Source organism: Coturnix japonica, chromosome 1 (genome assembly GCF_001577835.2).
Source record: "Coturnix japonica isolate 7356 chromosome 1, Coturnix japonica 2.1, whole genome shotgun sequence".
Lineage (NCBI taxonomy): Eukaryota > Metazoa > Chordata > Aves > Galliformes > Phasianidae > Coturnix > Coturnix japonica.
This window is the reverse complement of record NC_029516.1, coordinates 98,117,733-98,131,416: the sequence shown is the minus strand read 5'-3', so window position 1 is coordinate 98,131,416 and position 13,684 is coordinate 98,117,733. Positions and strand designations below refer to the sequence as shown.

The 13,684-nt window shown below is 39.2% G+C and overlaps 1 protein-coding gene across 1 annotated transcript; it reads right to left on the bottom strand.

Annotated features, from left to right (window-relative positions):
• Positions 1-648: 648 nt before the first annotated feature.
• On the bottom strand, positions 649-11,902 carry FAM3B (FAM3 metabolism regulating signaling molecule B). Its single transcript, XM_015882923.2, has 8 exons — positions 11,479-11,902; positions 9,327-9,470; positions 8,109-8,232; positions 6,764-6,822; positions 5,220-5,270; positions 3,499-3,586; positions 2,173-2,305; positions 649-1,834 (listed from the first exon to the last, which is right to left on the bottom strand). Exons 1-8 carry the CDS (start codon positions 11,885-11,887, stop codon positions 1,745-1,747), a joined length of 1,098 nt encoding a protein of 365 aa, XP_015738409.2. The 5' UTR covers positions 11,888-11,902; the 3' UTR covers positions 649-1,744.
• Positions 11,903-13,684: the final 1,782 nt, after the last annotated feature.

Sequence of the window (13,684 nt, the reverse complement as noted above, 5' to 3'; positions counted from 1 at the left end):
GAAGACTAATACCTTTCAGGCCATTTTTGTACATCCTTGTGTTCTGTTCCTACAGATTACCTGGAGAATGGGCAAGATTTTGGGAGAGGCAAGGGGAAAGACATTATATAGTGGTCTGAGAAGTTGACTCCTGCAGCTTCTGGCCAGTAGTAGAAGAGAAAAAGATACCAGTTCCTGCTGGGTCACCAAGGACGAACAGCATTGCAAACTGGGACACTGCTACACCCAAAATCTTGTTTATGAGCAAAGAGAGATTATTTATATACACTTTTTAGTATATGGGCTATATATAAAATGTATATTTATCATGTTATACTGGAAATGTTAGAAGTAACAAGAATCATTATTAGTCTAGCTCTAATTACTACAGAGAAGTAAAGAATAATACTAACAGAGTGCAAATATACAGACAAAGTCACAGTGATAGCAGTAACAATTAAAATTCTAACACTTCTTAGCATCTCTGCCCTTTCCTGCTGTTATGCTGGCTCATCTACTGCTCCTCTGGGTCCTAATGCCAGTGGTTTTGTGCTGGTGCTGTGTCACGGAGTTCTCTCTAGAGCTCACTCCATGACGGCGGGAACAAACCCAGGGGAAGGGAGATTGTGAATGGGTCTAGGAAGAAAAAAATGAAGAAAGAAAGAATGATCTGAGAGCGAATGGCAGTTTAATAAACCCAGTAACACTAAACAACGAGAGAGTTTCAACAAGGAAAAAACCAAGTCCCAATCTCACCGATGGGCTGTGGGAGGTGGGAAGCGCACTTGGTAAGGAGCAACCATTGTGAGTCTGGCAATGTCAAAGTGCATCAAACAAATTTAGCTGCTTTCTTTGGCAGCACCCTTGGGCATAGAGAGAAATGTGCTATGTACACCTACTGCATGACAATGGCTTGGCCCATTTAGATTAATTGGGTTTGGAGAATGGCTGGATAACAGTGGGATGCTACAGGAACACAGCTTAAACTGTGGAATCTACCTTATGGGAGGTTTGTGAACAACAGGTGAGATGAACAGCAGTCTGGACATACTTCATCTATGTCAGAAAAAGGAAAATTGAATACAGGCTCATACAGTTTCCCTTCAAATATGTGTCTGATTCTACAGTTAGCATGAACAACACTGAAGCTTGCATGAAGTCATTACAAACTCTTAAAGTAAGTTAAACATAAAAAAAAAAAAGGAAAATAAAACAAACCAGGTAGATTTGAGAAGCCTATAATTGCTAAAATAATTCAAATGACTTCTTCTCTGCATGTTAACAATGCTATTCCAGATTGTTAACATTACCAAAATCAGCTCAAAAAATGTAGTGGCTTCTTCTAAAGAGAAGTCACCAATAAATTAGTATGAAATAAATTATTTTATCGCTAGCCATTTTATATAACAGGTTGGATTAAGTTTAATGGTAGTGTATAAGGGGAACCAAAAGGAAACCCATGTTAAAAACAAGTAACTAACAAGTTACTGATGACGACATACAATCACTTTCAATAACGTTGGTATTTTACAACTGTTTAAGTACTGTAACTTCAAACCACAGCATTTTATTACCACTTGTCATCAAAATATCTATTTGTTTTCAGATTAGAGAAAAACCTCATGAATAAAAGCAAGGGCAAAAACTGTACATATTACTTATTTTACAAATGCTGTTCAGGTGCTTATTGGGCTCTGGATGCAAACTACCAGAGTTGTATGTATAAAAATACAGAAGAATCTTTGCTAAGGAGGTATGCATTTGTTTACATCAGGTTTCTTGGGATACAGCCCTCTATCTGTATTTCAGCTGGCCAGCCACTGTATCTGTTCTTCTTACTGTCAGAGTGGTTTATCTGTTAAAAATAAAACATAATAAGATCAGTATTTGTGTTTACCAAATTAGTTTGTCAAACCTTATACAATGTAAAAGAGAAACTGAGAAGCTGAATGCTATGTTAGACATCTTATTCAATATAATGGGTGAAGATTCCACCAATTTCTCTTACACTCTACCTAAAAAACTCAAGGATTCAAAGTCTCAGATCTAAAGCAAAGAATACGGCACATTAGAGAATTTGCTTTGCACAGCTGAGGCCTACTCTATAGTTACTACAGATATCCCACAAAATATGCACCTTAAGGTCATACCTTATACAGAGACAAATAAAATTGAAAATAAAATGAAACTGACCTTTTCCTTTTCAATATCATCTGGGAGCTTGAAGCCTTTGGCAGCTACAAAAGCCCAGCTTGACCTGAACTTCATATTTTGTATTTCTTTACTTCCCAGAGTTTCTACTAACTTTTTGGCATTACTTTTCAACCTGGAGGAAAGAAGAAAAAAAAAAAAGGTGAAAAAAGGTATTAATAATATGAGTAGAGAAAAGAGCAAGGAGTGGCTGGTGGAACTGGGGTTGTTTACCACTTTGCTCTCTACAAGTACGTGAAAGGAGATTGTTGTGAGGTGGGTGCTGGTCTCTTTCCTCAGTTCACAAGCAATAGGACGTGAGGAAATGGCCTCAAGTTTTATCAGGGGACATTTAGGTTGTACATCAGGAGGAAATTTTTCACAGAGAGGAGGGTCAAACAATGGAGCCAGCTGACTAGGGAAGTGGTGTAGTTCCTATCTCTGGAGGCATTTAAAGGATATGTGGGCATGGCACTAAGGGACATGGTTTAGTGATGATACTCAGTAGGTCAGGCTGATGGTTGGACTTAATGATCTTGAAAGTCTTTTCCAACCTAGATGAGTCTATAATTCTATGGTTTACATTAGTAGGTCGGCAGAAGAAATAACAAGAAGTTAAAAACTTCCTGAATGTTGTCTTAGTAGCATGTCATTAAACCTACAGATGAAAATTCTCTCTCTGAATTCTTCTTCTCTACATCCCTGATGTTAATATCATCTGTTTGTAACAATGCAGCAGAAAGAAATACACGTCAAACACTAAATTTGTAAAATTTGACATTTTGTCCCTTTTTAAATATTGACAAAGGCATCAAATGTTTATCGTATATATATATATATAATATATACGATATTATATATATATTATATATTATATAATATATATATATTATATACGATATCATATATAATATATATATATATATTATTGTCCCTGTTTAATTACAGCATCATGACTTCAGATCAAAACAGCATAAGATTTGAAAAGACATGAAGAATCAGGTTAAGGTGTAGGAAAGAATGCAAGCTAGGTATGTTCTAATTAGAGCTGTGGATACCTTCTTAATAGAAGGTTGTGACCCAGAGATAATAACATTGCCCTTCACAATGATAACTGGTGCTTTTAAACAAGCATGATACTCTCCTTCCATCTTTTGAAGCATCAACATACATGATGTGGGCAAGCACTGAATGTATATGTAATCAAAACTTTTAAGAGAGGAAATGACTATACAATGAAATAAATCATTCTTTTAAACCATTTTACAATAGTGACTGCCAAGATATTTGTTGTTGTATTTCTCAGCCTGCTGTGAATAGTTTCCTTACCGGGCACTTCCGTCATCATGAGTAACCATGAAAAGCAGGGACCCTTGTGGTACACTTTCAATGAAAGCCACCATCTCTTCTGAGTGGTCTGTTGAATTAATTACACAACCAATTACTCCCTCACATACACATGATCACATTCCACCTACTTTCTCTTGCATTCAACTTCGTCTCACTTTTTGACCTTGCCTACTCAAAATGAGACCTATTTAGGCAATCTTTCTATGCACTGGCACAGGACTTGCCTAATCCTTGAAGGTGCAGAAAGCTGCCAGCTTTCACTGAAAACTAGAAGAGAAAAAGTTGCCCTAAAATTCCTAGTTGTAAAGAAAGACTTTTGAACCTCTGAAAACAGATAATATTTACACACAAGATTTTATTATTATTATTATGTTCACCCTATGTAGCACTCCACCAGCAGGCAAAACATGTAATAGTCCAGAAGTTACTGATACTCTGTGCCTCTGTTTTTGTGTGCTAACTACCATGCTAACTGTTGCGCTAAGTTACACACCCCACCATACACCCATTTTCACACAGAATCACAGAATGACCCGGGTTGGAAGGGACCTCAAGGATCATGTAGTTCCAACCCCCCTGCCTAGCAGGGCCACCAAACATACACCTTTACTAGATCAGTTTACCCAGGGCCCCGTCCAACCTGGCCTTGAACACCTCCAAGGACGGGGCATCCACAACCTCCCTGGGCAGCCTGTTCCAGGGCCTAACCACTCTCCTAGTGAAGAACTTCCCCCTACCATCCAACCTAAATCTTCCCTCCTTCAACTTGGATCCATTTCCCCTAGTCCTGCTATTGTCAGCCCTTTTGAAGAGTTTACTCCCCTCCTGGGTGTAGGTTCCCTTCAGGTATTGAAAGGCTGCAATGAGGTCACCCCGCAACCTTCTCTTCTCCAGGCTGAACAAGCCCAACTCCCTCAGACTGTCCTCATAGGTGAGGTGCTCCAGCCCCCTGATTTTCATTAAGTGGCAGCCTATTTGCAGCACTAAGATATTTATTTGTCCTGCAATTGCTAAGACAAACATTATTTTCTATGGAAAATAAGTGTATTGTGTGGCAGTATCCTTGGAGACACTGCAGTCCATATACCACATACAAATCTGTAGCCCCACAATTAGACCCAGTGATTTCTATTCATGCATGCAAGGTCATAAATATTCTTAAGTGGCAACAGAATCAGCTGTGAGTGCCTTGTAGCATTGTTCTTCTTTCTAGGGAGTAAGGTAACTGGTATCATCCTAAGCCTGGAAAATGTATTGGAAGCTATTCTTAAAGTAGATCTTATTTAGATACACAGTAGTATAGAAAGACTAACTTAATACTTATGATTTTACAGTTAGAATAGAATAAAACAAAATATATCAGAAAAAAAAGATTTTGCTGAATGGATGTAGTACCTGGTAAGTGCTGTCCTTCCCAGACTGAAATAATGGAGAAGGAAAATAACAACTAATCACAACAAACATTAACTAACCCAGACAACATTAAAACAACAACAACAAAAAAACAACACACATCTTTTCAGACAAAAATTGTCAGAAGACCTGGCTACAGTATGTTTAAATGAATACAGTCGCTGTATGTTTCCAATTGATCTTCAATGGGAGAAGCACAGTCATTTAAAGAGTAGGACAAATATTTAAATACATTTTTACTGAACACTGAAACATTAATAAAAGCTTTTCTGCACTCTTTTCCCTACCTCCTTCCCACATGTCAAAGAAATTTGCTGATATTAGTTTTCCTGTTTCATCTGTAAAAAAAAGAGCAAAAGCGCAAATATGAGCAAAAACGGTTACAATAAATCAGTACACACAGCATTTTTTGCAAAAGTAAGGCATCTCTAAGCTTTGGTATTAGTGCGCTTCAGATTTTTCTTTTGTTTGATTTTTTGAATTGGATGGAACATAGAATAATGCAAGTTTGAGATTTGGGGAGAATATTTTGTCTATTTGCTGCTTGCAGCTGCAGTCAGATGAAAAAATAGTTCACAAATCACTTCTGTTACGACACAGACCTGCAAACTGTCACAGATAACCACACTGCTAAGAAACAAATTCTTCTTTCAACAGCCGCCTGAATCCGAACATCACTAATGACTAAACCACAATTATTTTTGTTTTAAGGAAAAAATTCAGTTTACTGTGCACATCCAAGTTTTTATACATACACAGACTACCCTAGGTCACAACTTTACACAAAGAAGTTGATTAAGCCTGATTCTATTTGAATGGCTCCATCCTGTGCAGTGTTTCAGATTCTTGTCTACGCTAATTGAGCCCAGCGACTCGAATAAAATCATGCAGGTTCAGACAAGGCTAAGACCTTGCTTAATAACAATGAGAGAAGAAAACTGGAACAAAAATGTTCTGTGATCAAAATCAACCTGTCAATGCATCCTTTGCTTCCTCTCCCCCAAAATATTTTGCAATCATTTTTCTAGGGATCCATCCATTGAATGCATTCTATTTCACCACTGTAAGGGAAACAGTTGATCACAGCCTGAACCTCTGATAAACCATCTGAGGCAAATGATGAGTCAGCTGTGGGAGCACAGGTGAAGGTAATTCAGCTGTGCTCCTGGAAGGGCTGGAGCTTGACTCTCCCAGATCCCATTTAAAGGCCGACCACCACTAAGGCAGCATCTATTTCTGGATATCACTTCTTTGTGGGGTTCTTGCAGTGAGCTTTGGTGTTGGTGAGCACCTATTTTGAAGGCCTCAGAATTAGTGAGTCCTTTCCCTTAGTTACCCTCTGGCTATTTATTTCCAGCTATATTTGTACTATTCCAACTGTATGTTATACTTGTATTATTTCCACCATACAACCACCATACCAATTCACCTAAGTTAAAATGGTGCATGAGACCTAGAATAAACTACAGCATCAGCTTTCCAAAAGCTTCTACTACAAGTGCTTTGATATCAGTCAAGCTTTAAGTTTGTCTTTCTGCCCACTGACCATTTCTAGAAAAGGAATTTGTACCTTGTGGTACAACTGCAATTCTCAGTTACTGTATATCTTTCTATTTGCTTATACCGACTATGTACACACTTCTTCTTCTTCTTTTTTTTTTTTTAATCCAGAAGACTATTTCTCTCAAGCGGTAATCTGTCCTTCTTACATTTAACATCAATCACGTTTGCAGTTTTTCCTTTGCTTCCATTCTAGCTACCAAAAGCACCCCAAAGGTTTATTTTTTAACCATTACAAAAGTATTTCTCTAACATTTTTAATCTTACTTACAATTGACAATGGCTATGTTTATACCCCTTCCAACATTACCCTTTTCTTCACTTATAAGCCTGGAAATGAAAAAAGGGATGTATCAGTAGAATTCATCCTTCTACAGACTCTGATTCAAAGTCAGATTTACCAGTGCTAAGTTACTTCCTTCATGCTTTCTTCAGTTATTTAATTCAAGAGCTAGTAGCAAAAAAGAGCTATGGCTTTAAAGTCTTGTGTGTTATATTAGTCCATTTCCTTCAAAGATACAGAATGAGTCTTGCAAAATGAGCAAGATCAAGAAAGTGATTTGTACAAATCCAGCCAGAAAGATAAAAAAGAAAAACATAAACTTGTGGGTTCATTCTTGTGACAGTAAACCATGTGGCCATATCCACTTGAAAGATCACTTTAAGGATTTAAAGTCACTTTACTTGTCCAGTTTGAAAAATTAGGAACAAACTTGACTTTCAGAAGGTGCTGACCACTTGATGTATATCTGAACCTCTACAACTAAAAATAATAGTTGTAACTGACAGCTGAAAACAGCTTATCTACAGGAACAAAGGAAATAACCTGAGATGTATGGATGTATGTATTAAATATGTTAAACACTGTCTGATATATTCTGATGTTTACCACCAATAAAGCATCAACAGTTTACAAGTTTTTCAATGGAGGTCTAAATGACTCAGAGGACATGTCTCTCAAGACCTATCTACCCATCAATAAAAAAAGTTATGAGTCAGTCCAGGTTATGAAAAAAAGCTAATCAAACAGCTTGAAGACCGGGCAAAGGCAGAAACTACAGCATCTATGAGAAGAAAACACATCCTTCAGTAAAAACAGCATATACCCACATGGCAGCAATGTGCTATTCCAAAAGCAGAATACAGACGAGGAGAAAAATTTAAGACAGCTTTGAAAATGCATTTATAAGTATATATTCAAAGTCACTATCTCCAAGTTATCTTTAGCTCTTCCATCACTGTTGCTAAGTCTCTACTTTAGGCCAGAGATCCATGGAAATGGATTGTCTTGATTTGAATCATCACTGTAAAACTCATCAGAATGGAGGAAGCAGAGAAGAAACTGTATTTAAGATGGACTTCACGTCATACTGCAGAAAGAGTGCCATAAAGAGGAAAATAGGAACAGCAGGAAAAACTCACTTGTTCCTAGGAGACCTAGGGCATACTTATTAACACTGAAAAGGGAACATACAGTGGTTGCCTTTTTCTGCATGTAATTTTACTAAAGATGTCTTTTCTTTCCCTAGAAGCTTACTTGCTAGTGAACCAAAATAGAAGATCCTTCCTTATACTACAAAGCATTTACATACATTTAAAGTCAGTCTGGTACTTACAGCTCATCCTCAAAACAGATTTTAGCCAGCTTCTCTTTGCCACCACCACTAAGAATCCGATAGGCGTAGCTCCCAGGTGAGCAGGGAGACCAGTGATCACACTTCTGCCTTTTGGGGAGTGGGACTACAACAACAAAGAAGAGGAAGTCTTCTTGAGTGCTACATAAACAATTTCTACATGGAAAGAATCACTTACTGTCAACACGTTAACATATAAGCATATATACAGAGACCAATACTGTCAGTTTCCCAGTGTCGTGGTAATGTTCTCACAGATTTGCCTGGGTTTTGGGTTATTGTTGGCTTCCAAATCACTGCTGAGAAAAATAGCTAGCTTATCTGGAGAAAAAAATTATCCATATACTCTTGATTCAAATCAGATCATACTATTTTGTATTATTTCCACTAAGAGTAAACAAGGGCTATAAGGACAAAGAATTCCCATGGATAGCTTGAAGCTGACAGTTATAATTCTAAAATTTATTTATTTATTTATTTATTTTTTCCACAAAATAACAGTCATAGAATGAGAAAAATGTGAACATTAAGTCACACTATCAGATCAGGTGAAAAAAGAAAAAGAGAACTACATCACAAGCTTTGGTTATTACTTCAACCTGTTATGGAAACTAAAAAACACCTAAGACATAGTCAAAGCTTCAGCAGCAGCTTTGCAGATGACTTATGCTTACATGCTAACAAACAAAGAAGGTGTTATTAGATTAGTAGTCAATTATTAATATTTGCATACTGGCAAATAGAAGATGACATTATGTTTCTTCAAAATTGCGTATAAGAAGAAGTTCAGACATGCACTAACTAAATGAATTAACTTTATACAAACAACATAATTCTTATAATAACTTGTTTGCTAACAAGAGGATGAGAGGTAACGGCCTTAAGTTACACCAGGGTAGGTCTAGTTTGGATATTTGGAAAAACTTATTTCCAGAAGGAGTGATGATGCAGCGGCACAGGCTGCCCAGGGGGGTGGTGCAGTCACCATCCCCTGAGGTGTTCAAGAGCCATGTGGATGTGCCACTGAGATATGTGGGCAGTGGGCATGGTGGGGGTGGGCTGATGGTTGGACTGGGTGATCTTAGTGGTCTTTTCCAACCTTAGTGATTTTATGATTGTAAGCCTTTTTTAATTTAACAAGTAAATAGAGAATATTAGATAAATGGAAAAAATAAAAATAAAAAAAATACAACTACATACCCCTCAACACTGGTTTCTTTCCAATGTCTTGAAGATAAGCTATAGATGTTGACAGCGACTCTTGCGGTACATGAGCAGCAAATACGTATCCCAAGTACCAAGCAAATGATGATGCCAACAAGAGCCCTGATAACTTCACAAAATCTGCCAAGTAAAACATAGACAAAGATGTATGCATAGCTACACAAAAAAATAATGTATTTTCTCTGGCACTGCTAAAGAATTGGCTATTTTTTTTCACTACTGAAAAAGGTGTCAACCGTTGCCTTTGATGAAGTGGAGACAGGGCACTGATTGCACACCCACCTCTGACAACTCCTTTCATCTTGAAAACTTGGTCTTCGAGAAGAAAACCCACCCCATCTGTACCAGATCCCCTCAACCTATAGGTAAAATGCTGCAAAGAGACACGGAGTTCAATTCTGTCCCTCAATGCACGCAAAACTATGACACTGAAAAATAAGTACCAGATATCATACACGACTATGCGGGTTGTATATGGTTAGTGTTGATTTTGTGTGATATGCAGACCCTGCAATAGTGGTTTAAACCACAGGTGTCCAACCTTTTGGACTGCTGGGGTCACACTGAGTGAAGAAGAATTGTCTTGGGCCACATATAAAATACATAATATAGTTAATATATATAAGTAACAAAACTTTTTTTTCTTTTTCTTTTTTTTTAATATATAGTTTTTACTGAAACAAGGGTCCATCAGGCTGAGCACACTGAAAATGCATTCTTTAGTTAGAAGGAATACATTGCCTAATTTATGATATCAAACAGTGAAATATCATTGGGAAACCCTGGCTTTTACAAATGTTAAGACTTCTGTCCCTTCTCTGTTTATCCCCTCTCTAGAATAAGGTCAAATTCTTCGCTTCTTCTCCTCAAGTCTTATTTTGCAAGTCATACCCCTTCCCATGAATTCTGCCTGACTTGTCTGCAGAAAGGATATGGTAGTACAATGTGCCCATTCTGGTGGCTCTGCTTATCTTTATTCATGCCAAAAGGAAGTTTTGACATTTATCTTAAATGTAGAGATTACTGCTTCGAGTTCAGTTTATAATACTACACAAAGAGATCTTCTCTCCTGATAAGCTTTGACCTATCTAGCCTCTATTTCTATCAACTATTGCATGAGATAATTCCTGCATTATACCTAAAAAAATCCACCCCAACACACACACACAAATTATAAAACTTAACAGAAAATAGTAGTAAAGTTAACTCTAGATGTTACTGAAAAGAGTCATAAACACACCCTATTCTTTACAGTAGCCATAGAACTAGGAAATTCTCTCTGAGTCAGAGGTGTCAGCTTAACACCTGAGCTACAGTTTTACATCAACTCTTGAACCTCAATGAAGAGGAATGGAGGTCATTATGAACACTTAAAGTTTTTCTATACATAAATACAGTTTTATATATATGTACATGTATATATATATATATGCATACATATATTATGAAGAGGACAGTAAATCTTTTAAAGATACTGCTGATCTGAGCTCTTAAAACGTGTCACTGCACTTAAGAGTTAAAGGATTAAGCCAGAGAAAGTTACATAACATGAATCTTCAGAGAGAACATATTTCACAATTATTCCCTCAGGCTAAGTGAAATCATAGAGTCACAGAAGGGTTTGAGTTGAAAAGGACTTCAAAGCCCACCCAGCCCAACCCCTGCCATGGGGCAGGGCTGCCCCCCACCAGCTCAGGCTGCCCAGGGCCCCATCCAACCTGGCCTTGAGCACCTCTAGGGATGGAGTTCAGGAAACTGTTGTAGAATATTACCAGTGAACTTCTGGCTTTCCCTCTGGGGATTCAGAAGCCAGTGGGGGACTGCACTGAAGGCATCTGTGGGTCAACTGGGTCTTCACTTACTGAGGTTGCATATACTGTGCATATTATATAGTTCCTGCACAGAAATGCATAAAAACCCACAAGCAGCTAAACCATACACTCAAACTGAAGAGAGCTTAAGGCTTGCTACAAGCAGCACTGAAAGTGAGAAGCTGCATCTATATTCACAGAAGCAAAGCTGCTCTCACGCTTAGCTGAAAGGTTGTGGATCACCACGTTTGTAACACTCAGAACTGTATGGGAACCACGTGCCAGAGAACGCTTATGAGGGGGGGGCTGCTACTCACACTGCCGCCTCTGCCACATCGCTCGGGATGGGGATGGACCTCCCATCCCCTGCCCTTTGCCGTCCCCCGCTGTCGCCGCTGCTCCTCCTCCTCTCTCTCCTTTCCTCCTCCGGCCGCGGACACAGCCGACCCCTACCTCACCGGGCTGCCAGCAGAGAACGGGGAAGGAAGCGGCCACCTGTCCGCTCCACCCCGCCTTGGCACGGCCCCGCCCCGCACCCTGCTGCTTTGGGATACTTCCCCACTCATGGGGAAAAGTACAGGGTCTCTTCTTGGGCTGAGGAGCTGACCTCGAGCCGGCCTCGTCCCGCTCATCAGACGTTCCCGTGGAGAGTGATAGCTCCCGCCGCCATTTTCTGAGGGGGCTGCGGGGGTCCTGCTGGCCATGGGGCTCAAGTCCTGGTGACATCGAGGCTTCTCGAGGGGGAGGAAATGGTTTTAAGTTAAAAGAGGAAAGATTTAGGTTGGATGTTAGGGGGAAGTTCTTCACTAGGAGAGTGGTTAGGCCCTGGAACAGGCTGCCCAGGGAGGTTGTGGATGCCCCGTCCTTGGAGGTGTTCAAGGCCAGGTTGGACGGGGCCCTGGGTAAACTGATCTAGTAAATGTGTATGTTTGGTGGCCCTGCCAGGCAGGGGGGTTGGAACTACATGATCCTTGAGGTCCCTTCCAACCCGGGTCATTCTGTGTGATTCTGTGTGGGACCTATGCTCTGGCCAAAACCATGAATGAAACCTCACTGAGGCCTCTTACCTCTCCAGTGTGGCACCAGATAGCTCTACCATGGGCACCAGACCACCAGAGTGAGCTCTTAGTTCATCTTTTCCTGCTTGAGCTGTGCAGGCAACCTTGACAGCATCTGTCAGTTCTGACTTTGGCCTTCCTACTAAGACACCTATGAAAACAATCGTTCCAGTCACTGGAGCGGAGGCATTTTTTGTCCTCATCTGCAAGTCCTATAAAGGTAAAATCTGAAGGATTGGTTGCTGTTTGTTAGTTGCAAATGAAAAGCAATGTTCATTAGAACCTAGGCAGGTAAATCATTCTTGTGTTAGCATGGGATGAATAAACTTAAGAAATGAAAAGCATAGAGCAAAAAGGAAAAGGAGCTATGAGAGGGCAAGAAAGAGTTAGGGACAACACTGTTCTGAATTAGTTTTCCAAATATTACATACAGTTATTTCCGTAGAAAGTGTTACTCTGTAAGATGGCACATCAGAAAATGATGTCTGCTAATAAATGAATGAAACTACTGCAGAGGGTATTTCTTGTCTTTAAAGTAAAAATAAGGAAGCCTAAAACCCCAAATGCTGCAGTTAATGGTGGCATCAAAATGAAAAATTCTGCAGATTTTACTAAAACAGTGAAAATTCACTAGGACTTGGGATAATTTAACTTTGCACTGCATTTAATGTATGACCAGCAGCGGGTCATGGGTTTCACTGATAAAAATTTCAAGCCTCGAGGTGCTTTGTAACCACTGTGACAAAACATCATTAGCAGTTGGTGTCATTTGGGTGACAACCAGTTTATCTACTTTTAACCAGAAGAAAAATATGTCAGTTTACTGCTTCTTCATTACTGCCTAAACTATGCTGACCTATATCCATGTGTTTGCTATGAAACAGGGCAACACTTTCATCATTCTGATTGCCAAAGCCCAGGGATCCGGTGGTCTCTGGGGTAATTTTAAGTGCCAAAGGACCAGGAAGCTTAAAGAAGTTTTACTTTGGGTATTTCTATTTTGTGTCTATGAAAGCAATGTGATACGTTTCTCTCTTAAGTAATTATTCAAAGATGAGGGATGCAGAACACTTCAGAAATATCGTCATTCGTCCTGTAATTTGGAAGCTTAGAAAAAAATAATTCAAAACATTAATCTTCGCTTTAGATGCTCGTGAGGAAATGAGACCCTTTGATGATAAGCAGCAGCATAGGAAATCTATTCATGAAACAAATCACTCCTGCAGACAGTAAATGGAACAGATATGTGTATGCTCAGAATGCCTATGAATTAGGCCACGGTTAGTGGAGAATGTTTATGGGCATTTGCTAACCATGTGAAATGACAACAGAGCAAGTTCCTGCCTGCCCTTTGAGTGGCTGTACCTCCAGAGTTGCTTTCTGCACCCACCTCACTTGGCCAATCATCTGCTGTATGTGTCATCCTGGTCCTCACAGCTATTTAATTTCAAAGTTCTCTGCTCAT